Source organism: Aethina tumida, chromosome 4 (genome assembly GCF_024364675.1).
Source record: "Aethina tumida isolate Nest 87 chromosome 4, icAetTumi1.1, whole genome shotgun sequence".
Taxonomy (NCBI): domain Eukaryota; kingdom Metazoa; phylum Arthropoda; class Insecta; order Coleoptera; family Nitidulidae; genus Aethina; species Aethina tumida.
In genome coordinates, this window is record NC_065438.1 from 1,963,280 (window position 1) to 1,986,263 (window position 22,984).

General features: G+C 37.0%; 5 protein-coding genes across 9 annotated transcripts in view; 4 read left to right on the forward strand and 1 right to left on the reverse strand.

Annotated features, from left to right (window-relative positions):
• LOC109596372 (zinc finger protein 704) overlaps window positions 1–11,594 on the forward strand; it is a 42,394-nt gene extending 30,800 nt beyond the window's left edge. For both annotated transcript variants that reach the window (XM_020011905.2, XM_049965898.1), the window contains 2 exons: window positions 4,913–5,013; window positions 9,336–11,594. In XM_020011905.2, the coding sequence (XP_019867464.1) occupies window positions 4,913–5,013; window positions 9,336–9,699 (465 nt within the window). In that variant the 3' untranslated portion in view covers window positions 9,700–11,594. The remainder of the gene's footprint in view (window positions 1–4,912; window positions 5,014–9,335) is intronic.
• Window positions 11,595–11,948: 354 nt separating this feature from the next.
• Window positions 11,949–16,613, forward strand: LOC109596352 (nucleolar protein dao-5). Of its 4 annotated transcripts, none has more exons than XM_049966328.1 (4): window positions 11,949–12,615; window positions 12,667–12,902; window positions 12,952–16,212; window positions 16,336–16,613. In XM_049966328.1, the coding sequence occupies exons 1-4, from the start codon at window positions 12,119–12,121 to the stop codon at window positions 16,527–16,529; spliced, it is 4,188 nt and encodes a 1,395-aa protein (XP_049822285.1). In that variant the 5' UTR covers window positions 11,949–12,118; the 3' UTR covers window positions 16,530–16,613. The 4 variants fall into 4 exon arrangements, with proteins under 4 accessions (XP_049822285.1, XP_049822284.1, XP_049822283.1 ...); XM_049966327.1 differs by having other exon boundaries at window positions 12,952–15,204; window positions 15,262–16,613; XM_049966326.1 differs by having other exon boundaries at window positions 12,952–13,538; window positions 13,587–16,613.
• Window positions 16,614–17,066: 453 nt separating this feature from the next.
• Window positions 17,067–20,639, forward strand: LOC109596360 (exostosin-3). Its single transcript, XM_020011891.2, has 5 exons — window positions 17,067–18,261; window positions 18,392–19,450; window positions 19,512–20,001; window positions 20,058–20,292; window positions 20,345–20,639. The coding sequence occupies exons 1-5, from the start codon at window positions 17,337–17,339 to the stop codon at window positions 20,447–20,449; spliced, it is 2,814 nt and encodes a 937-aa protein (XP_019867450.1). The 5' UTR covers window positions 17,067–17,336; the 3' UTR covers window positions 20,450–20,639.
• A 542-nt stretch (window positions 20,640–21,181) lies between these two features.
• LOC109596365 (activator of basal transcription 1) lies at window positions 21,182–21,974 on the forward strand. Its single transcript, XM_020011898.2, has 2 exons — window positions 21,182–21,441; window positions 21,498–21,974. The coding sequence occupies exons 1-2, from the start codon at window positions 21,243–21,245 to the stop codon at window positions 21,938–21,940; spliced, it is 642 nt and encodes a 213-aa protein (XP_019867457.1). The 5' UTR covers window positions 21,182–21,242; the 3' UTR covers window positions 21,941–21,974.
• LOC109596364 (probable 28S ribosomal protein S26, mitochondrial) lies at window positions 21,959–22,784 on the reverse strand. Its single transcript, XM_020011897.2, has 2 exons — window positions 22,404–22,784; window positions 21,959–22,344 (listed from the first exon to the last, which is right to left on the reverse strand). The coding sequence occupies exons 1-2, from the start codon at window positions 22,718–22,720 to the stop codon at window positions 22,005–22,007; spliced, it is 657 nt and encodes a 218-aa protein (XP_019867456.1). The 5' UTR covers window positions 22,721–22,784; the 3' UTR covers window positions 21,959–22,004.
• Between the last annotated feature and the right edge of the window lie 200 nt (window positions 22,785–22,984).

The window sequence follows — 22,984 nt, forward strand, 5'->3', positions numbered from 1 at the left end:
TATCGCAAAGTCGGGTTTTCGAATACGTTCAGTCGAATGGATTTTTTTTTAATTCGAGATATCTGATTGTGTTGATAGGTTTCTGGGAACCAAAGCCTTTGTTCTGTTCGTAATTTTGACGTTTTGCTGATATGCACATTTTTATTTTGTTTTATTGGTTTAGTCATAATTATTAATATGCATGGTTAGATAGTTTTGTTGCATAGAAACAACAGCAACTGCAATTTGTGACGTTATTGGAAAAACATCCATATTTAAAAAAATGCTTTCTATTTGGACTTAAAATGGTTATTAAACTATTTAGATAAAGACAATTAAGCAACATATGAATAGTAAAAACTTCCATCTAAGAAGTTAAATGTAGGATTTCTCTGTTATTCAAAAGAGTTCTTCTAAAGGAAAAGACATTTTAACTCTGTTAATATTCTAATCAACCTCAAAGTACTCAAAGTGAATTATTTAAACTTGAAATAGTCCTTAGGAAATTTAGATATAGACAATTAAGCAACATACGAAGAGTAAGGAGTAGTACTGATAAAACTTCCATCTAAGAAGTTAAATGTAGGATTTCTCTGTTATTCAAAAGAGTTCTTCTAAAGGAAAAGACATTTCAACTCTGTTAATATTCTAATCAACCTCAAAGTACCCAAAGTGAATTATTAAAACTTGGAAATAGTCCTTAGTAAATTTAGATATAGACAATTAAGCAACATACAAAGAGTAAGGAGTAGTACTGATAAAACTTCCATCTAAGAAGTTAAATGTAGGATTTCTCTGTTATTCAAAAGAGTTCTTCTAAAGGAAAAGACATTTTAACTCTGTTAATATTCTAATCAACCTCAAAGTACACAAATTAAATAAACTTGAAAATAGTGCTTAGTAAATTTGGATATAGACAATTAAGCAACATACGAAGAGTAAGGAGTAGTACTGATAAAACTTCCATCTAAGAAGTTAAATGTAGTATTCTTTTGTTATTCAGAAGTGTTCTAACTAAAGGAAAAGACATTTTAACTCTGTTAATATTCCAATCAACATAAAAGTACCCAATGTGAATTATTTAAACTTGAAAATAGTTCTTAGTAAATTTAGTTATAGTCAATTAAGCAACATACGAAGAGTAAGGAATAGTACTGATAAAACTTCCATCTAAGAAGTTAAATGTAGGATTCCTCTGTTATTCAAAAGTGTTCTTCTGAACGAAAAGACATTTTAACTCTGTTAATATTCTAATCAACCTCAAAGTATCCAAAGTGAATTATTTAAACTTGAAAATAGTCCTTAGTAAATTTGGATATATACAATTAGGCAACATACGAAGTGTAAGGAATAGTACTGATAAAACTTCCATCTAAGAAGTTAAATGTAGGATTCCTCTGTCATTCAAAAGTGTTCTTCTGAAGGAAAAGACATTTCAACTCTGTTAATATTCTAATCAACCTCAAAGTACCCAAAGTGAATTATTTAAACTTGAAAATAGTCCTTAGTAAATTTGGATATAGACAATTAGGCAACATACGAAGAGTAAGGAGTAGTACTGATAAAACTTCCATCTAAGAAGTTACATGTAGGATTCCTCTATTATTCAAAAGTGTTCTTCTGAAGGAAAACACATTTTAACTCTGTTAATATTCTAATCAAAATCAAAGTACCCAATGTGAATTATTGAAACTTGAAAATGGTCTTTAGTAAATTTAAATACAGAGATATGACTTGTGCCCTCCTAAAAAAATGACTGAGTGTTGGCGTAATTACAGGCGATAAACCACATGAAAAATAAAGCAAATCGTCATATTAAGCTTCCTGTTCACAACATAACACCGGAAACGTGTGTGCTGGTTGTTTTGTGTACATGCAATAAACACCATAGAAGAAGTGTTAATTATCTAGTCGATTAGTCGACCGCAAACGGGGATGTTTTCGGTGCGTGAAATGCGGAACTAGTCCGATACCATTGGTCATACAAATACGTAGTTATCTAAGCAAGAAATACGGATTTACCTAAACAAACACACACTACGTATTAGCACGCATGTTTCAGCGTATAAACAAACGAGTATTTATAGTTGTAGTCATCGCTAGTGGCCAGAATGAAATTAAAACAAGGACACAAGACTTATAAACAAGCTGGGGAAATATGCGGACGAACAACAATTGCAAATTTATGTTAATTAGCAGCGCATAGAAGTTAGACCAACACGCTGCAATAGTACCAGTACCAGTAACATTGACCCAAAAAACGTAAAAATTGGTAAACACCATTGCAACACCTGAAGTGACTGATTTTCCTTAAAAGGAGTGAATGAAATGGAGTTGGGGGAGTCGGGAAAAGTGTTGCCGGTTCCAAAAATAGCCCGGCCGATTACAGTGTTATCAATATCGTCCCGCTGCAAGCTCCGTGACGGAGGACAAGGACAAAGGATCCGTCCAACTTTGAACCTTAAAACCACCACGTTTACAGTCCTTAAGCTCGTTCGTTCGGTTACTACAGGCGACCGTGCACGGGTAGCCTTGCCCGCAGATAATTTCCTAGCTACACGTGAACCCACACCAGGCACGACACACCTTCTCTAATCAATGGCGATTTTAGTGTTTGTAGGTCGACTACATGTACGGTTTTTGTTGTTGCACCGAAATCGTCGGTGTACGGCACCCTTGGACCCGATGCACGAGGTCGGAGGAAGAACCGAACCCATTTACAAGGCTGAATTTCAACAACTCAACAATAAATAAATAAATAACTGTGCATACAGTTAGTTAGTTAATAATGGTGGTTTCCACAACATGCGGGCGTAACGGACAATGTTAAAGGAGTGGGATTTGGGAACACGTGGAGATGGTTGTAAACATATCGATCCTCTCGCCATTTTCCTACGTCACCGGGGGGATTGTTTTTGTGTGGAAGAAGGATGGAGCAACAACAAAGCGTCGTTCGGCGTTCGGATTCATTCTTTGTCTTGAAATTCCCGTGGAACTTGCACTCGAAACATGAATATAATGGTCTGAGTCTGTATCATAATGGCGACTCCTGCTTTTATATTGGACACTTTGTTGTTTGTTAAAATATTAATAAAGTCTAAATGTCTCTTCCTTTCAATCCTACATTTACGTCAATTCTTTCCCTAAACATATCTGCATCTAAATTTTCTGATGTTTTCAAGTTTAAATAATTTGCATTGGGTTTGATGTTGATTGATTTGATGTTAATTAGAATATTAACAGAGTTAAAATGCCTTTTCCTTTAGAAGAATACTTTTGAATAACATAAAATAATTTTGTGTCACTTCAATACTAGTGAAACGGTACTGTAAATAGGTACTATTAAAAGTGATACTAAATTTTATTGCAATTCTACTTTTTTAAATAGTTATCATATAATTCATTTCATTTTTATGTTACTACTAACATAAGTTCCTTAATTAGGCTTTTAGTACTAGGGGAGTACCCCGTGCATTTATATTGCTGTTTAGCACCATACACAGCTACTGATTTTTTTTTCATATATAAATTATAGAAGTTCCCATAATTGGATTTTTCCAGTACTTTCTCAATGTACTATTTAATGTGTAAATGAAAGTACCTTAAAAACTATGCCACCTAGAAACTGCATTTATAAATTATACTTTTTACATAAATTACAACATTGTAGAAGGTCTGCAATTGGACTCTTCCAGTACTTTTTAAATTGTTCACTTAAAAATAAGAAGTACCTTAAAAATTAATAATAAAACTATGCCGAACATTCTTCAGTTATAAATTGTACAAGGAAATTTTAATAAATCCCACGTGTTCAGTACCGGGTACTCACCGAACCTAACCTTGCTCTCGACGAGGCTGTGCATGTGTTTGTATCTAGTTAATTTTAGGTTAAAACATGCACAAAAACTATATTTTTGTGTCAATTCAGTACTAGTTAATGGTACGGTAAGCAAGTACCATTAAAGGAGGCATTAAATTTTATTGCAATTTTACTTTTTAAAATAGTTATCACAAAATTCATTGCTATCAAGTTGCTTAATTAGGTTTTTAGGAGTAGGGTAGTACCCCGAGCATTTTTGTTGCTGTTTGGTACCATTCACAGCTTATTTTTTTACATAAATTGTGGTCTCAGTAAATTGATTTTTTCAGTACTTTTTCAATGTGTAAATGAAAGTACCTCAAAAACTGTGACGTATAGAAACTGACAGCAATTATAAATTATACTTTTTACATAAATTACAACATTATAGGTCTGCTATTAGACTTTTCTAGTACTTGCTCCAGTACTTAAATTGTTCACACGTGGTGACCTTAAAAATTAATAGTAAAACTATGCCCCACATTCTGCACTTATAAATTGTACAATTTAGTACTTCAAGGAAATTTTGATGAATCCCACGTGTTCAGTACCGGGTACTCGCCGAACCTAACCTTGTTCTCGACGAGGCTGTGCATGTGTTTCAGTTAATTTTAGGTTAAAACATCCATAACTATATTTTTGTGTCAATTCAATACTGGTTAATGGTACGGTAAGCAAGTACCATTAAAGGAGGCAATAAATTTTATGGCATTTCTACTTTTTAAAATAGTTATCACATAATTAATTTTATCTTTATATTACTTGTAAGTTCCTTTTAAAAACCGTAACAAATCTGAGAAAGTACAATTTCACAAATCTAAATTTGTACACGTGTATTCACAATAAAAATTTAAACAATGCCATTTAATTGCACTTATAGAATTACAAAATCAAGGATTAATTAAATTTATACACGTTGGATTAATTGTGATTTCCTTACAGTACTTTAGATAGCGACAAAATGAAAAAATTGTTTATTATAACATTACAAAACCAATTAAAACCGTTGATATGCATAAATTTCACATGTTCCACACAATTCCCAGTCGTAAAAACGTGTTTATTTTCTTCCAGAACCTCACACGAATCATCTACCAATGCACATGGCCGAGCTGCATCAAAACCACCCAAACAAACCAGGACATTGAGGCGCACGTCAGGAACGAGCATCTCAAGTGAGTACCCCGCGAAAATTTGTATTAAAATTAGTATTTTTTTTTCTGGGCCTTGACGTAACACGCCCACGCAATCGCATTTAAATAGATAAAGGTTCGTGACTCCCCGACAAACAATCACCAAATAAAATGTGATGAATTTTCGTACTGCAGACGACATTAATTGGGCTGTTATTCGAAATATTATTGCATGTTGTCGCCGTAATTACATCAAACAAAAAAATTATTTGTGCTACAAAAGCCCAAGGAAAAAAAGTTGTCTCGACTGGTCAATTAACGTGCCTATGTTTATCTATTTTTTATCATTGGTCGGTACAAACATTGTCACCACAGATAAAAAATGGGCTTTTTCTGCAGTTGAAGCTTTTTACAGGTGTATTAAAAATGAAATTTAAAACAAAAGCGTTCCAGGATCTACTTTCAACGGTACTGGAATTAAAAATGTCGTTTTGTTGTTGAAGAATCTGGTTGGAAAAACAAGTTATTGCTAATTTGTTTGTAATTACTTTGTAATTCCACTAAGATGTTTATATATAATTAGGTTTTTAGTGTTGGGGGAATTCCCCCGTGCTTTTAGTACCATTCACAGTTACTACTCATTATTTTTTACGTAAATTATATTGTGGAAGTCCCAGTTATTGGATTTTTTTGGGTACTTTCTCGGTGTACTATTTAATTTATAAATGAAAGTACCGTAAAAACTGAGAAATTATACTTTTTACATAAATTACAACATTGTAGGTCTGTAGTTGGGCTTTTCCAGTACTTGCTCCAGTACTTTTCACTATAAATTGTTCACCACACAAATTATGGTGACCTTAAACCTTAAGATTAATGGTAAAAAGTATGCCACACATCCTGCAGCTATAAATAGTACAATTTGGTACTACAAGGAACAACCACAAGGTCTAAAATATGAGTATTGTCTGTCGAAATTGTGATAAGTTTGTGTGTTCCCCAAAACTGTTTGTACGTAATGTAATAAATCCCACGTGTTCAGTACCCGGTACTCGCCGAACCTAACCTTGTTCTCGACGAGCCTGTGTGTGTGTTTGTATCTGTTTAATTTTAGTTCGATTGAGCAACCGAAAAATTTTGTTGTGCTGCACACGCAAACCTTGACTAGATACTACATCAAGAATGTTTTGAATCAAATCGTCGCTGGTCAATTTAAGCCCGCTTGGCACTCGGACATGTTTTCAATGGTCGCTTTTTTATCTGGCTGTGGCAATTTTTAGTATCGTCACACCTAAAAAATTTAGCCTTGTGCATCCCGCACTGACGGCGCATGTGTTGTTTGGGCTTCGGTGATGTAAATCCAATTCACTGATCTGTTCTGTGAGCTGAAATCATTTTGGCCCCATTTAACACCAGCTTAATCAATTAACAATTTCAGTACATCAATCCCTCCTAAATTGCCACACTTATTTACGGCCTCGACAGATGTAGAAATCGAAAATCAATAAATATTAAATTAATAGACACACAGAGATAATGGTTTTGTGATGGAAATAGTACCAACGACGAACGGGGGATCAGTAACAGTGTCGGTGGTTGTGTATTTCAAACAAAGCATTAGGCAAATGACCTTGCCCAACAAAAATAAAACAACCCCCCGTCTTCGACCTCGTCTGACCTCCCGCTCCTGACTCACGGTGCCCACGGAACGCAGACCGGCAAAGGAAAAATATAAACCGAATTTTTTACCTGCGAGTCATATAAACACACACCCTTGTTGGCCCTTGTGTCCCGATGCACGTAGGCCCGTTTAACTCGGTGGGTGTTTTGTTATTTGGCGAACTGATATCGTACAATTATTTGTTATGTGTTTGGAACCTATACATGTACCACGTATTGACATTTTTCAGCCACGCGTGCAGTTTAAAAATAGATTCGATTCCCTTATTTTGTGTATGTTTACTGTTTCGACCAAATTATTGAGTCGCTGGCGGATGAAATAATCTAAAATATGGGAGTTTGTTAACCTAACAATTACTAAAAATAGATATTATTGGGACTGAGATCAAGTTGTGAGTCCCAAATTCGGTTGGTCAGTTATTTAGTTTACTACCAGTGTGACGCAATAGAACATAATTATAAATTCGGTACTGTCCTTGATAGTAAATAGTGATGTGATTAACAGAGGATTCATAAATTTAATTCACCAAACAGAAGGAACTCAAAACACGTTTAAAAACTAACTAAGCTTCACTACTTATAATTAAACAGTCTTCAGTTTGAAGCTTCCTCCAATACTTTGATGAAGAAAGGGTATTTTTGCTACCACAATAAACAGGAGGAGCACAAAACTAGTTTATAAATGAACTAGCTTCCAAATTGATCACTAATTCATCTTCATTTTGAAGCTTCCTTCAATAATTAGATGAAGAAAGAAAATTATTGCTACCACAACAAAAAGGACGACCTCAAAACACGTTTTTAAATGAACTAGCTTCAAAATTGACAATTTAACCGTCTTCAGTTTGGAATTTCTTTCAATAATTTGATGAAAAAAGGTATTTTTTGCTACCAGGACAAACAGAAGTAACTCGAAACAAGTTTATGAATGAACTAGCTTCAAAATTGGTACTTAAATCTTCTTCAGTTTAAAGCTTCTCCAATAATTTGACGAAAAAAGGGAATTTTTGACACCAGAACAAACAGAAAGAACTCAAAACAAGTTTTTAAATGAACTAGCTTCAAAATTGATAATTCAACCGTCTTCAGTTTGAAATTTCTTTCAATTATTTGATGAAAAAGGGTATTCTTTGCTACCAGGACAAACAGAAGTAACTCAAAACAAGCTTATGAATGAACTAGCTTCAAAATTGGTACTTAAATCTTCTTCAGTTTAAAGCTTCTCCAATAATTTGACGAAAAAAGGGAATTTTTGTCACCAGAAGAAACAGAAAGAACTCAAAACAAGTTTTTAAATGAACTAGCCTCAAAATTGATAATTTAACCGTCTTCAGTTTGAAATTTCTTTCAATAACTTGATGAAGAAAAGAAAATTTTGCTACCAAAACAAACAGGAGGAATTCAAAATAAGTTAATAAATGTACTAAGTTTCAAAATTGATAATTAAACCGTCTTCAGTTTGAAGCTTCTCCAATAATTTGATGAAGAAAGGGAATTTTTACCACTAAAACAAACAGGAAGAACTTAAAACAAGTTTATAAATGAACTAATCTTCAAAACTGGAAACTTCTTTCCATGATTTAGAATCAAAAATGGATTAATCTTCGGAATTGGCCAACCTGAAGCTTCCTATTATGATTTGAAGAAGAAAGACAACTTTTGCTATCAAAAATTAGATGAAGGTAGATCCGTAATCTTCTATATTAAAAAGTATATGATAATAACCTCAACGGTTTTAATTAAATTTGCAATTTGCATATGTTTTTTTGCTACTTTTGGGATAGGTCCGCCCATCGTTTAAATTAAAGGTCAATCAACCGTTGGCCGCCCAAAATACCGGACCTATTGGCACACCAATAACGAAACTTAATTGGTTTTTCGGTGTGAACCTGCGTTACTCATTGCCTCCAAGAGCCACAAACATGTTCAGGTTTAATTGTCCAACAAGCCACCGCCCGAAAATGGTGATTCACCGATAAGCTCGTGCACACGAAGACCAGGAAGTGGCACATTACAGTTGTTACTTGCCACAACGGCTCAGTTAGTAGCAGTAGGATGTAAAAATCCGTCCGAATTGAATTTCGTCGGGCCGCAAGGTTGAGCCAAGCAACCTTGGACCGTTATAAAAGGCGGATCAGCTGTGTGTGCGCAGGTATGATATTTTTTTTTTTTTTTCGGTGGCCATGAAACCGCCGAAATTCCGTTACGACGTTTTAATATAATCGGATGCGATTTGTGCGATGAATTTTACAAGAGGCTAGGCGAGTTGAAATTCAAATGCACCGTTAAAAACTACGACTGGGAAGCGAATTGCTGAGCCGTATTTTGGAGGACGACGTCGATTATGTTGTTGTGTTACGCACACCGATCCAAGCGAAGGTCTTCGCGTTGTTAGAACAAATATTTGTGTTTTAAATTGACACGTGTATGCGGCACAAAAATAATTAGTTATTAGTATAAATCGTCATTGATCGTCGCAGTAATTTTAAGCAATTAGCTGCGACAACGAGTAATTTATTGTTTGTTGTCGTGGCTTGTTATCAACTAGAAGCCTCGTTGATTTTGATTTTATCCTTGTTTTTGTTTATTACTTCATTGTTTAGCACTTTGAAGGCGACGCCAGTTGTTGCCTCTCGATAAAATTTACTAAGAAACGTCCACTAAAGCATGCCTCCTCTTTGCAGGGACAAACTGTGCGCCGAGAACGAGGAGGAGTTCTACTACACGGAGCTGGAGGTGGGCCAGACCAGCCCGGCTCCGACCCTCTCCCACAGAGACATGGCCCGTCCGCCGCACGAGGACCCCGACTACCAGCGTGCCATCGTCGGCAACTACCGCAATCTCCTCAACGCGCCCCCGATGGTGCCGCAGTCGCCCCACAAGCTCCTCAAGCTCTCCATGAGGCCGAACAGCCCCAAGATGCCGGTGTCGCCGCGTCGTGTGCGCGGTGAGAACAAGAAGTGCCGCAAGGTGTACGGTATGGAGCACAGGGAACAATGGTGCACCCAGTGCAAGTGGAAAAAGGCGTGCAGCCGATTCGGCGATTGAATTACAATTAACACTGTGCTTTGAAGTACGTAAATCCAACATTGTGTTCTATATAAAGGATTGGACATGAATCGTGGATGGTTTGCCCCCCGCCCCCCAGATCTCATACTGCACTACAGTACAATTAATTGATATTTTTTTGCGTTTGCTCAAAAGTACGATGTTCCGCATCGGGCGAACGTGAGGCCTCATTTTGTAACGGGGATGAAATCCCCCTCCGTGTTAACACATACAAATTATCCAAAGAATAAGGCTTTAAATTTTTACTGTAGACGCCCCCCAAGCTGAAATGACAATTTGCCTTTACGTTTTGCTTCGACAAGGAAATCGTAATTTGCAGCCTTCTTCTCAAACTGATCTAACTGTAAGATCAATCGAGCTATATCTGTGTTTGTATTACTGTACCCAAAGAAACAACGAACCTCAAGTCATCTTATATAAACAAGAAGACCCCTTAAAACGGTTTGTATCAGTTGATGGGTACGTTTTGACTGGAAAATCATTATTTATATATATACGCATCCAGTATAAGCAATCAAATGTTTTATTTCTACTAAAATAATTTATTTATATATAAGTATTTTTAAGACCGAGATGTTTAATTATATACATATTATAGAGTTGAATGTTATTGTGTTTGTTGTCATTGTTGATGAGATTATTAGTAGAGTAGTTTTGCGGAGAGGCACCCGCAACAAAATCTGTATCTTAGGGCGCCCCCCCGCTGATTGAGAGAACTATCTGACATGTTTCGTTATGTTTATTTATAAGCTTAATCTACCAACATTTAGCCATAACTATAGACAAAGAGAGTGAAAGGAGGAGAGAAAGAAATGGTGGTCACAGAAGCAACTGAAACACTTCGCAACGGAGATTCAAATTACTTAAATAAAATGGCAATAAATTTGTGTGTACATAAGTGCGCTTATTGTTCGACGTTTCGGGATGATGGGCGTACGTACTGAGTCAATGAAAATTATGTGTAAAACGAGTGATCTCAGAACCCAAATGAAAATTTTGTAGATCATCGTAACGCGCTACATTACCTTTACATAGAACTGTAGTCGGTACGGGACGGATTTTACATAAAAAGTGATCGATACGTAACAAAGGCAAATGATTACATAACATTAAATAGCTGCAGTTTGTTAATGGAAGTCCTAGTCACTCGTTCAAACCATTCGTCAACCAAATTAATGAGTTACGAGTACTTTTTGTGTAAAATCTTGAGGCTGTACAGTTTTACCATATTTTTAAAAGCCATATTAATTCTACTTTGTACTTTATTTTCCTTTGTACTATTTTTTCCCGGGTAAGAAAACTGAATTGGATGACGAACCTGCCATAAATCGTAATCATATTATCCTCACGCTGTTGCGTTTTCAAATTACCGTGTTGTTTGTTGAAGACGGGTTGAAACAACAGAGGGGTAGTTTGGAAGCTGATTAATTGCAATTTTTTATAATGCGGAGGCATGATTATTTACACTTGTAAGCTTTTGTATCATATACGATCTGTTGAATTGTAAATACTTATTTCCTACGTTTATAAAAGAACTAAGCATTAGTTTGTGAGCAGTTTAGATATAGACAACTGATTTCATTACCTCTGTGTCTTTCATTTTATTTTTATTATTGATCATGATCATTGAATTACATTTAGAATATTTATATAATATATTTTTCAGAGTATTCATATACATGTATTTTAATGTTAAGTTATATTCCTTTGTGTTAAGTTTTATTGTATAATTTTAGATAAGACGTACGTATTTTAGAGAAAATCATATTTACAGACATTACATTATTATATGATTATTTACACGAGCAAATGATTGAGTGATTTTTGAAATTTAAATTGTGAAATTTAATAATAAACGTATATATTATACCTAATTCGTCTTTAATTACCACACCTTTTCCTTTTTAATGATCATTTTACCAAATATTAAAAGTTGTTTTATTGTTTTAAATAAACATTTGAAACTAAAGAAATATAAAGAAACACATAATTATATAAATACCTGCTTACTCACAAAAATGTAGTCAACAAATGCACAAACAAACAAACTTTCGCAAAAGTATTTGCCACTATAAAAAAACTAATAAACAAATACTATGTTTGTTATTAAACAAACCGCCATTATGGAAGTGTGCGCCATCTATGATCAACAGCTCCAACTACAATTACAGGAAACTGCACTCAGTTTGTAAAAAAACCGTCACTAACATCAAATTTAAAACTGACACTTGTTTGTTTGTTTTTTTTGAAATGTGTCAAATTCTGTTTTTTCAAGTTTTATTAATGTTACTCGCGATTTGTCTGTATAGTTTTTAAAGTGTTTAACCGTTGTTTTAAATCTTAACATGCGTTTTCTGGGCCGGTAGTGCTGTTAAGGTTATGTTTGTTAACGGCTACAATGTCGATAAATGTTACTGTTAGTGGAAACCCGGTGAAAATACACAAAGGAAAAATGGTCACCGCATCCGATACGTATCAGTCGAAGTCGGATTTCGATAAGAGGCGGCTCATGCGGCTGCAACAGGTACGACAGCAGTCCAAAGATATTGCTGAGAATGTTCGTAACAAAGTGAAAAAGGAAAAGGAGAAGCAAATGAATGAGATCGAGAAGGATGGTAAGCAGAAACTGAAGAGCTGGCAAAACAGGAAGCTGCTAGAACTGCAGACACAGTACAAGGAGGCTCTGGACGAGATTGGGATGGGGCACAAGGAAGCTGATGATGTGGTCCTAGAAGAAATTGAGGATAAATTAGAGAGGCAAAGAAGCAGTGAGAGGGCAGCTGAACGGGAACAAGTGGCGCAAAGGAGCTTGGAAAATGAGAAGGCGGTAAAAGATGCTGAAAAACAAGCAATTAAAAACAGAAAAAGTCAAGTAAAAAGTATGGAGGCTTCAAGGTAAAATTAAAGTAATTTACATCAAAATTTGTGTATAATGTTCCATTTTAGAGTGTCAAGAATGGCTAATATTAAAAGAAATTCTCCCAAAAAAATTGTAAGTAGTAAAGTAAAGAAGCCAAGTTCCACAAATATCAGTATTACTGTACCACAAGGTACTGGCACCTCCAATAGTACTTGTGGGGACAATTTAGATGATGTCTTTGTTTCTGATGGTGGTCTACCTGATATACCAGAAGAATCCGACGACATTTCTATTAGTTCCTGTGATCAGGATGTAGCAAAAGGTTTTATATTATTTTGTAGTTTTCTTTTATTATATGCATGTATTTTCAGCACAACCAAAAATTTTAATGGACCAATGCAACCAGTTTCCAAGCAAGACCACACAAAACCATTCAAATGAAGTTCATCAGGCAAGCATAGGTGTACAATGTTCTAACGTGGAAACGGAGCCCCCTCCTCTAGCAAGAGCACCATGCGGACCCGAATATTACGACTCCCGAATATCGGACAGGATTAAAAGACGCACCATAATGGCCAGTCAGCCAGATTATTGCGATACAATAGCCGCAGACAACCCCCCTTTGTTACAGACCTCCACGAAAGTACGTGACGCAATTATTACGAGAAATTTGAACAACGACATCTCATGTGATTGTGCACGAGCTGGGTATACTTATTGCAGCTGTTGCTGTAAAAATCTTGAACCAATTGCGCTCCAATTGAGCAAAGCACATTGTCCTTGTAGTAAAGAAAATTATACTTATTGTAACTGTTGCGGCAAAAAGACTGATAATATTGCACAAACGTCAAAACCAACGAACATATCCAAGACTGAAATACCCCAAAAACCTAAAATTAATTTAAAAAATGCGGACTTACCCGTCTCCAAATCGACCGCCTCCCTCGACTCCAACAAAGTAAGTTACTATGAACACACCAACAAATACGAAGGTAAATCGTTACAGGAAATATCGGTGGATAAAATCGGCCTAAATGATATTGAAATTGACCCCGGATTACCTACGGAACGGGAATACCGGGAGAAAATGAAACAAAGGGACAAGGAAGCCCAGGACCGTGCCAAGAAGGCGTTGGAGAGGGAAAAAGTACAGAAAGATTACAGGGAAATGATGCAGAAGCTGCCGTTACTTCAAAAACAGGAACGACTGGCCAAACTGCACACTGACAGGCCTGAGTATCACATGAATGAAGAAAGACTAAAGGAGTTGGAGAGGAAGAAGCAGAACCACTTGGAAAACGCTTACATTAAAAGTTTTCCAAACTTGGAGCCCAAAGTTGTCACCCTAAACTCGAAAAAGGATAAAAGTGACGTCAGAAGAAGGCAGGAACGTGACTCTTCTGGGAAAGATGTAGGAAGTTGGACAATGAATCAAAACCAGTCTCAGTTGTTCTCAGCAGAAGAAGTTCAACACATGATCAATGCAATGTCGGAAAGCACATATCGCGACAGAAAATCCCAATTCAAGGAGTTGTTGCGAAGCCTCGATATGCAAAAGAAGCAGCTCATTGAAGAAATTAAAAAGCTGCCTAGAGACGAAAGTGTCATACAAATGTTAAGGGACTTAAATGACCTGGATGAGTCTGAGGAGGCACCCAAGAAGAAGTCTAAGAACAAGGGGAGAAGCTCAAAACCTAAAAAACAAACTACTCAAACTGAAGAAAGTGAATCAGACAAATTACTTTCAAAACAACGACCAAGATACCCCAAAAATGTTTTGGTTTTACAAAATATTAGTACACAAACATCACCAAAACCAGTCAAGGATAAGGTCTTGCAGGTGGGACCAGAGGAGACTGAAAAAGATACGGCACCGAAAGAAAAATCGGAAGATAAAATAATGTGCCCAAAGCTACACACTCCCTGTGGTTGCAAGGAAGCTGAGGTTGAACCAGTTAAAATACTGATAAAAATTAACGACGGGAAAGAAGTTGAAATTCAAGATGGCAAAGTCATAACTGAACCATTAAAAATTACAAGTCTGAAACCTGAGGAAGAAAAACCAGCAAAACCTCCACCAAAACCTGTTGTTGAAAAACCTCTAGTTAAATCACCACGTAAAAAATCACCCACTAAACCAATTAAACCAATTAGTCATAAAGTTCTACCAAAAGATAAATCGTTATCCTGGAGGGATACTTTTAATAAAACTTCCACTTCCTCTACTTCCTATTTCAGTCCTCCAGAGCTTTCACAAGCTTCCAACGAATCACTGTATGACTTACGCAGGAAACCTCAGCAAAGAAATAGTGAGTCCAGAACAAAACGTTTGGAAACAAGCTCAGACGAGGACGTCAACATACAAGCTTTAGTGGAAAGATTGTTGTCTGTGCCACGTTTTGTTATGGATAACTTGGGCGTATCTTCAAGTTCCGTCACAACCCCCGACCAAAGCGTCGTAGAAATAGAAACGAATATCCCCCCAAATCCAGTACATGAACTGCTGAAGCAGATTATTAAAACTAGACCAGAAGTTTTGGAAAATTTGAGCACGTCCCAAGACAAAGACGTAACCCAAGAAAGTATTCTGAACGGTAGCTGTGATGTTCCAATATGCCCCCAAAGTAAGTTTCCTAAAGACTATTTTCAGCCTGACCCATCCAAATCGTCGACCGTTTTAGATGAATCGAGTACTGTCGTGGACTGCAGGACAAATTGTGCCCAGCAATATGCCGAAATTACTAATACCACGAGCAAGAAAATTGAAAATTTGGCTGCCATGATACAGAAGCTGCGTGAAGAGAGAAATCAGATTATTGGAGGCCAAACGTCTGGACCGCCCGACTCCAATAAATCTATTGAGAAGGATTCTACTGTTTATTTTGATATTAATAACTCGTCTACGGCTAAGTCGAGCTCCACAGCCAGTGGCAAGGATGAAGCATCCATGAATAAGTTGCTGGAAATAGATATGGACCTAGCCAAAAAGTTAAGGAAGTTCAAGGAGGATGAGCTACAAATGCAAAAGGATGAACCAGTAGCAAATGATGATGAATTACTGAAAAGACTCCACAGTCTGGTAAATAGTCCTCCAGAAAAGCTTAAAGCAGAGAAAAGTGTGCAAAACGACACCGACAAGGATCCGCCCTTTATGATGAATAGTATTTTGGCAAACATTCCAAAACTCCCCAAGTTTCTACCCCTTGAAGACACCAAAAAGAAGCCGCCTCCAAGTAAAGGTCTTATAGTAGCAAAGAGGTTCAACCAAAACATTTCAGGTTTTCCCCATGAACTAAGCGCCATTCAAGAAGGTGAAAGTCATGTTTCTACCAAAACTGAATTTATGGATCTAAAGTCTACCTCAGATAGTACTTTAAAGAAGTCTAGTATTTCAACCACAACTGACTCTTCTCTGGAGGAGGTCAAAAAAGTCATGGAGCAGTCGAATAAATCGGGGACGACATCCAAAACTATATCCACCCTAGGTTCAAGCTCCAGCGACGACATAGAATCCATAGAGGCGATGTTGAAGAGCATCGGCATGGAATGGGCGATCCCGACCCTTCACAAAACTAAAGAAGCTCTGGCGTTGTGTTCCAGCAGCACCGACTCGGAGCCGGGACAAAAATCAGGTAGAGCAAACACCAAACGCGACTCCAACTTAGTCAACTACTTGCGACAACAGTTAATTAAAAAGATCTCCTCGAGCACACTCGCATCGAACACATCTAACAGCTTATTGGGTGAGTTTTCAGACTTGTCGTCGATACACAGCAAGTCGCAGGAAAAGACTGAGCAAAGGACGTCGACTCCGGTGCAGCGCAAAGTGTCGCTTGTGCAGGCGTTCTCCGGCGACTCGGATTTGTCCAGTGTGAGGAACGTGTCCGACGAGAAGGCCGAATCCAAGAAAATGGACCATTTATCGTTTCATTCTCTGGAGGCGTCCTAATTCGTACCCGAATGTGAATAGGGAATTATTGTTTGTAATTGAATTTTTTTAAATGAATTGTATAATATATATTATTTTTTTAGATTTGTGGTTTTATTTAAACTTATTTAACCATCAAATTGCACTTGTCATGATGTCTAAAATTACTTTTATCTTTTTGTTATTCTTATAAATTATGAACCTAAATATATAATTTGATAAATTTATTACGTAAATATCTAATAATACCCATTACACATAATATAATTTTTAATATTTAACCAAAATTTCTTAGTATTTGACGTAAACTAGATAACTAAGGAATAACAAAAGCAATATTTTGTATTTTACATTTTTAAAGATTTATAAGAAGTTGTTTAAACTTTGTTAAAGGATAAAAATGTCGAGATTCTCGATTGACTACCACTGTATATGCATTAGGGCACTATACTTTTCTTTGGCCACCACTGTATATGCAGTAGTGATTATGTTTAGGGATTTAATCGGACTCATCTGGTTACTTTTTATCTGTCAGTGGTAGCGGTGACAGCAATCGTTCAGTTAAAGTACGAACGAACGAATAATACATAAAAAATACATAAATAAACCACTTATTCCTAATAAGAAATGTAACTACGACTTAAAAATTATTCAGTTTAAAATAAATCATTTGCGTCATCTGTAGGAACTAGGTTATGTTATGGTAGTGCAAATGTAAACAAAGTTAAAATGTCCAACCCCGGAACTCTAATTCCTTTTGATTTATTGACTTAAAATTTAATGTTGTGTTAATGGAGTGCTTGTGAAAATTTCAGTGAATGCGGCATAATGCTCATATCAGAGCACCAACGCGATTTTTGCCACTGGCTGGCACATATGAGAATGTCCAGAATTGTGATTTTAGTGATCGCAGTGTTAATATTCACACCCGTTATCATGCATTTTTATTTATCCAGGATAGAACGTTCTAACACAAACTCAGCTAGTCTTTTGTCGCACATAGATGTGTCCGACGATTTTAATTTCAATCAAAATTTCGATCTCAAAGTGGGTGTAGAAGAATTAATAAGGATTAGAGGGTCAGTTTTGAGTGAATTAAGAGACATGGAACAAAAAAGACAGAAACTATTGCAGGACATGCAATCCTACACCAAAACAATAGATGAACTGAAACAGGAGATAATCCACCAACAAACTACTCTCAACAGGTTAAAGATCTCAGTAGAACAAGCCCAAGTTGCTCAAATGGAAGCCCTGCAACAGAACACACCAGATTTGGCACTGCCAAAGAAATTAACTGCTAACATTCTTCCTGAAAATCTGCCACCTTTACCAGCAGGTTTGTCGAGAAATTGCAGGATGTTTTCATGCTTTGACCACTCCAGATGTTCCCTAACATCTGGATTTCCAGTCTATTTGTATGACCCAGATCAGTACCCAGTCATGAACTATGGCTGGGATGTGGATGGGTTTCTAAAAACAACCCTGAAGCAGACTTTGGGGTACAACCCACACTTGACCACAGATCCCAAGGAGGCCTGTGTTTTTTTGGTGCTAGTTGGGGAAGCACTTAGAGACACTGATGATGTCAGTGACAATGTAGGTAACCATTTAAATTTGCCACCTTTGGATTCAGCTGCCTTGAAAAGGCTTCCCTATTGGGGTGGAGATGGTAGGAATCATGTTTTGCTTAATCTGGCCAGGAGGGACCTAACTGCTGCATCAGGAGATATTTTCTCCAACATAGATACAGGTATGTACTTAAAAATTAAAGTAAATAATTCGTATTGACTCATTTTTAGATAAATCCACTTATCTTATACTTATGTTAGCATTATAATTTAACAGTACAGGTTTACCAAACAATAATTAATTATTTTCAGGACGTGCCATACTAGTCCAGTCCACCTTCACGTATAAAAACTTCCGTCCCGACTTTGACCTGGTTGTGTCGCCCGTTTTGGGCCCGCCGGGCGGAGACGTATGGCAGGAATGTGCCCCCATGGTCCCGAGCAGGCGCAAGTACTTATTGACTTTCCAAGGTGAAATGAAGAGTCACGGTTCCGTTCCTACTAACGTTTACGGCCCCGACGATTCGGATATGGCCAAAGAAAATCTGGAGCTTGACAAGTTCATATTGGAACACCTGAAAGACCTAGAAAAGACGAACACGTCCGATAAGTTCTTGTTTGAGTTTGAATGTGTGTTGGCCAGCGACGACAATACGAATACTGCCCCACAGGATTGGGCTCTGTGCGGTACAGATAGTTCGAGGAGGGCGATACTGAAGGAGTCGACGTTCGTGCTGATTTTCGCCCCCGGAACCCCGGAGTTGATCACCACCACTCTCCTTGAGGCTAGGATTTATGAAGCACTGAGGGCTGCAGCCATACCCGTCATAGTTGGGGGCGACCAAGTCACTTTGGCGTACAATGAGGTCATACAGTGGAGAAGGGTGGCTATTTTCCTGCCCAGGGCCCGAATCACCGAGTTACATTTCCTTTTAAGGGCAATACCTGATGAGGATGTAATTTTGTTTAGGAAGCAGGGCAGACTGGTGTGGGAAAAGTATCTGGCCTCAGTGCAAAGCACCCTAGACACTATCGTGGCTGTGCTGCGCAACAGGTTGAACATTCCGGCCATCCCGGCGGAAACCGTGGCGGCTACGAGCGTCTTCAACGAGACATTCCAGCCTATTCTGGTCTCTGTGGCGGTGGACACTGAACAGGAGGAGAGTTTGGGTCCATTGGAGTTACCCTATAACAGTCCAGCTTACAGGAGGAACTACAGTTTAATGTTGACCCAAGGACATGAGATTTGGAACGACTGGGGTGACCCTTTTAGGTTGTACGCCGCGACGCCGATGGACCCAATTCTGCCGTCGGACGCCAAATTCATGGGGTCGGGGAGAGGGTTTAGGCCCATTGGTCAAGGATCCGGAGGTAAAAATTATATTCCCCTGTTTTTCTTAATTAATTTTCAATCAACACTTTACTTTTTCAGGAGCTGGAAAGGAATTCTCGGAAGCTTTAGGAGGAAACAACCCCCGCGAACAGTTCACAGTTCTGTTGCTGACCTACGAGCGTGAACAAGTCCTGATCGACTCCATAGCCCGTTTGCGAGGCCTCCCTTACTTAAACTCCGTGGTGGTTGTGTGGAACTCACCACGTCCCCCGAGTCCAGAGCTCAGATGGCCCGATATCGGAGCGCCGGTTCACATAGTAAAGGCGGCCCGAAATTCATTAAATAACAGGTTTTTGCCTTTAGATATTTTGAATACGGAGGCTATTTTATCTGTGGACGACGACGCCCACTTACGCCACGACGAGATTCTGTTCGGGTTTAGGGTGTGGCGCGAGCACAGGAGCAGGATTGTGGGGTTCCCCGGGAGGTATCACGCCTGGGACGTCAACACCAAAAACTCCTGGTTGTACAACTCCAACTACAGCTGTGAGCTCAGCATGGTACTTACTGGAGCAGCCTTCTTACATAGGTAAATCACTACACTAATGCACTAACTAATAAATACTTACATGTGTATTATTACAGGCATTATTTGCACCTGTATTGGAAATATTTGCCCCAGGCAATTAGAGATAAAGTGGATGAGTATATGAACTGTGAAGATATAGCCATGAATTTCCTTGTTAGCCACATTACAAGACAACCTCCAGTAAAAGTAACATCTAGATGGACTTTCAGATGTCCAGGATGTCCACAAAGTTTATCAGAAGACGACACACACTTCCAAGAAAGACACAAATGCATTAACTTCTTCTCACAAGTAAGATATCATTGTATATTGACATATTTTCAATACAACAATTCTGTTTTAGGTTTTTGGATACACACCGTTATTAAATACTCAATTTCGGGCAGACTCAATACTATTTAAAACTCGAATACCGCATGACAAGCAGAAATGTTTCAAATTTATTTGAATTTAAGTTTTTGTATATACTTTTGTATAGAGATGCAATATTTATGATTGTGATATTAATTAACGTGCCATTTTCGCAGCGTAGATTTTTAATTTTTAATAACGTAATTTTTATACATTTATTATTAACTTTTTTATTTGTGTGTGTAGATATTAGGCAATAAACTGTATATATATTGTAAGTCATCTTATTTCTTAGTGGTTTTATTATTACCTTATTTCCCAGTCCTAATAAAATCTATAAAAATGTAAAAGCCTAAATTTTCATAAGTAAAACAACAAATTTTTGTTATTACAACGAGAACACGTGTTACCGATAACCCGTTTACTCATTAACTGATTCTTCCCTTAAGATTATATCATCACCAGTGTGGCCATTCAGCAAACCGACTTTATGTGAATTGGTTATTTCCGTTAGACACGTTCGACACCTTTGGCTCGGCACGGTTCGGTTTCCGAATCGGAACCCAACTGCAACAAGTATCGAGTTCACAGAAAGTCGGTTTGCTGAATGGCCACACTGATCATCACAACAATTTTAGTCAAAACGTTATAATTACGTATGTTGATTCTTAGCTTACATCCACAAATACATTATCTAATTATAATTTATATACAATAACAATTATCTTCGATTTTAAGAAGAATAATAAATATTTTAATATTAATAAATTATCACATACCAAAATTTAAATTTACCACGTTTTCTCCCTCCCAATTCTCGACCTAACCTAACTATTTAACGTGTTACACACAAACAACTGCAGAAGTGTGCAAGAAATCACTGCAGGAAAATGACAACAAACAAGGAAGAATCAGACAATGAAGAACCGGTGTCAGGCTCTTCAAAGGCGTTAAAACCGAAAAAGACTCCTAAACGCGGTATAATATATTTGTCAACAATTCCCCTTTACATGAATGTGACCAAAATTCGAGAAGTATTCAGTGAATTCGGCAAAGTTGGACGGGTTTATTTACAACTGGCAGATACAGGTAATAAATAAATAATTTTTACGCAATTTCCATGTGTAATTTATTTATATTTGTAGATCCTAAACCTGGAGAAAAGAAAAAGAAACGAAAGGTGGCCAAAAAGTTTACAGAAGGCTGGGTGGAGTTTGAACGAAAGTCTGTTGCTAAAAAAGTGGCGGCAGCTCTAAATAATACACAAGTAGACACAAGAAAGAAATCTAAACAGTATGATTGTATCTGGAACATAAAATACTTGTCCAACTTTAAGTGGCCTCACTTACATGAAAGATTAGCTTATGAAAAGGCTGCAAGAAGACAGAAACTTAGGGCAGAAATTCAATTGGCCAAGAAGAAAACCAATTACTTCACTGCTAATTTGGATAAGAAAAAGAAGGGTAAAGTTACTGTCAACAAAGAATATGTGGATAAAATTGGTGTTAAAGATAAAACAGAAGAGAACATGGATACCAGTGATAAGGAGGAGAATAGGGAAGAGTTTCTGCAATCACTTTTTACATAATTATGTTTTTTTAATAAATTATTTTATGTTTTAATGGTAACATTTTATTAAAATCTCTAACAAATTATTGTTTTACACTAATCTTCTGTTTATCTTCTTTGTAAGTTGTTTCCCGGCCGAAAATTTTTTCTCCACTGGGAGTCAAAGCAAAGTTATAATCCACTGGATTATTTAAAGCATTTTCAATGGCTTGATCTATATTTTCTCTAGTAATGAAAGTCTTAGCTTCTGCTTTCAGTTGTCTGACAAATTCATCAGCTTCTTGTTGTTTCTCTTCCTGTTTAATTAACTCAATTTCAATGCGTTTTCTGGCAAAGTCTAATTGAGCCTCCAACTCCTCTTCTAATCGTTTCTCTCTTAGCACCTTTTGCTGCTCATTCCATTTGTTGTTTATTTCATTACATCTGTTAAATTAAATAAGAATTATTGAAATATATTTGTTTTTGCCCATAGTTTTAAATACCTTTCAAAGTCTTCCTCGAATATCTTTCTTTGTTGCTCTGGGTCTTCACTGGCTTGAAACTGCACATTGTGTTTGTAAAACAGGTGTCTCCTAATGGACTTCATTTGCGTGCGGTAATTATTATACAAACGTTGTAGTTCAAGAGTTTCTTCCAGTGGAGTTTCAGGCCTTTTTGGTATTCTGAACATCTTGCTTTTGGCAACCGGCAACCACCGTGGTTTCCGCCTCCATCTCAAAATCTGGAGGTTCGTGTAATTGGGGCTTAATTCTTGTGTTTGTAGTGTTAAATTCTTTAAATTATTTGCCAGGCGTAACATTTTTCTTGTACTTAACCTAACTACGGAAAATGTTAGGGGTTATAAACAGTTGGCGACATTGAAGTGAACATGTGCTGTCATCTGTTGTGTAATGCCCGAATTTTTGAATTTTGGCAATTTATAAAATACGACATTAAAAATTACTAACGGATAATATTTTACATTTTGTCGCTTATTAATTAAAATGGATATAAATTAAGTTATGTAGTTTAATTTGGTTCATTAATACCGACCGAGCGGTATCATAGTTCAGCTAAACGTTTA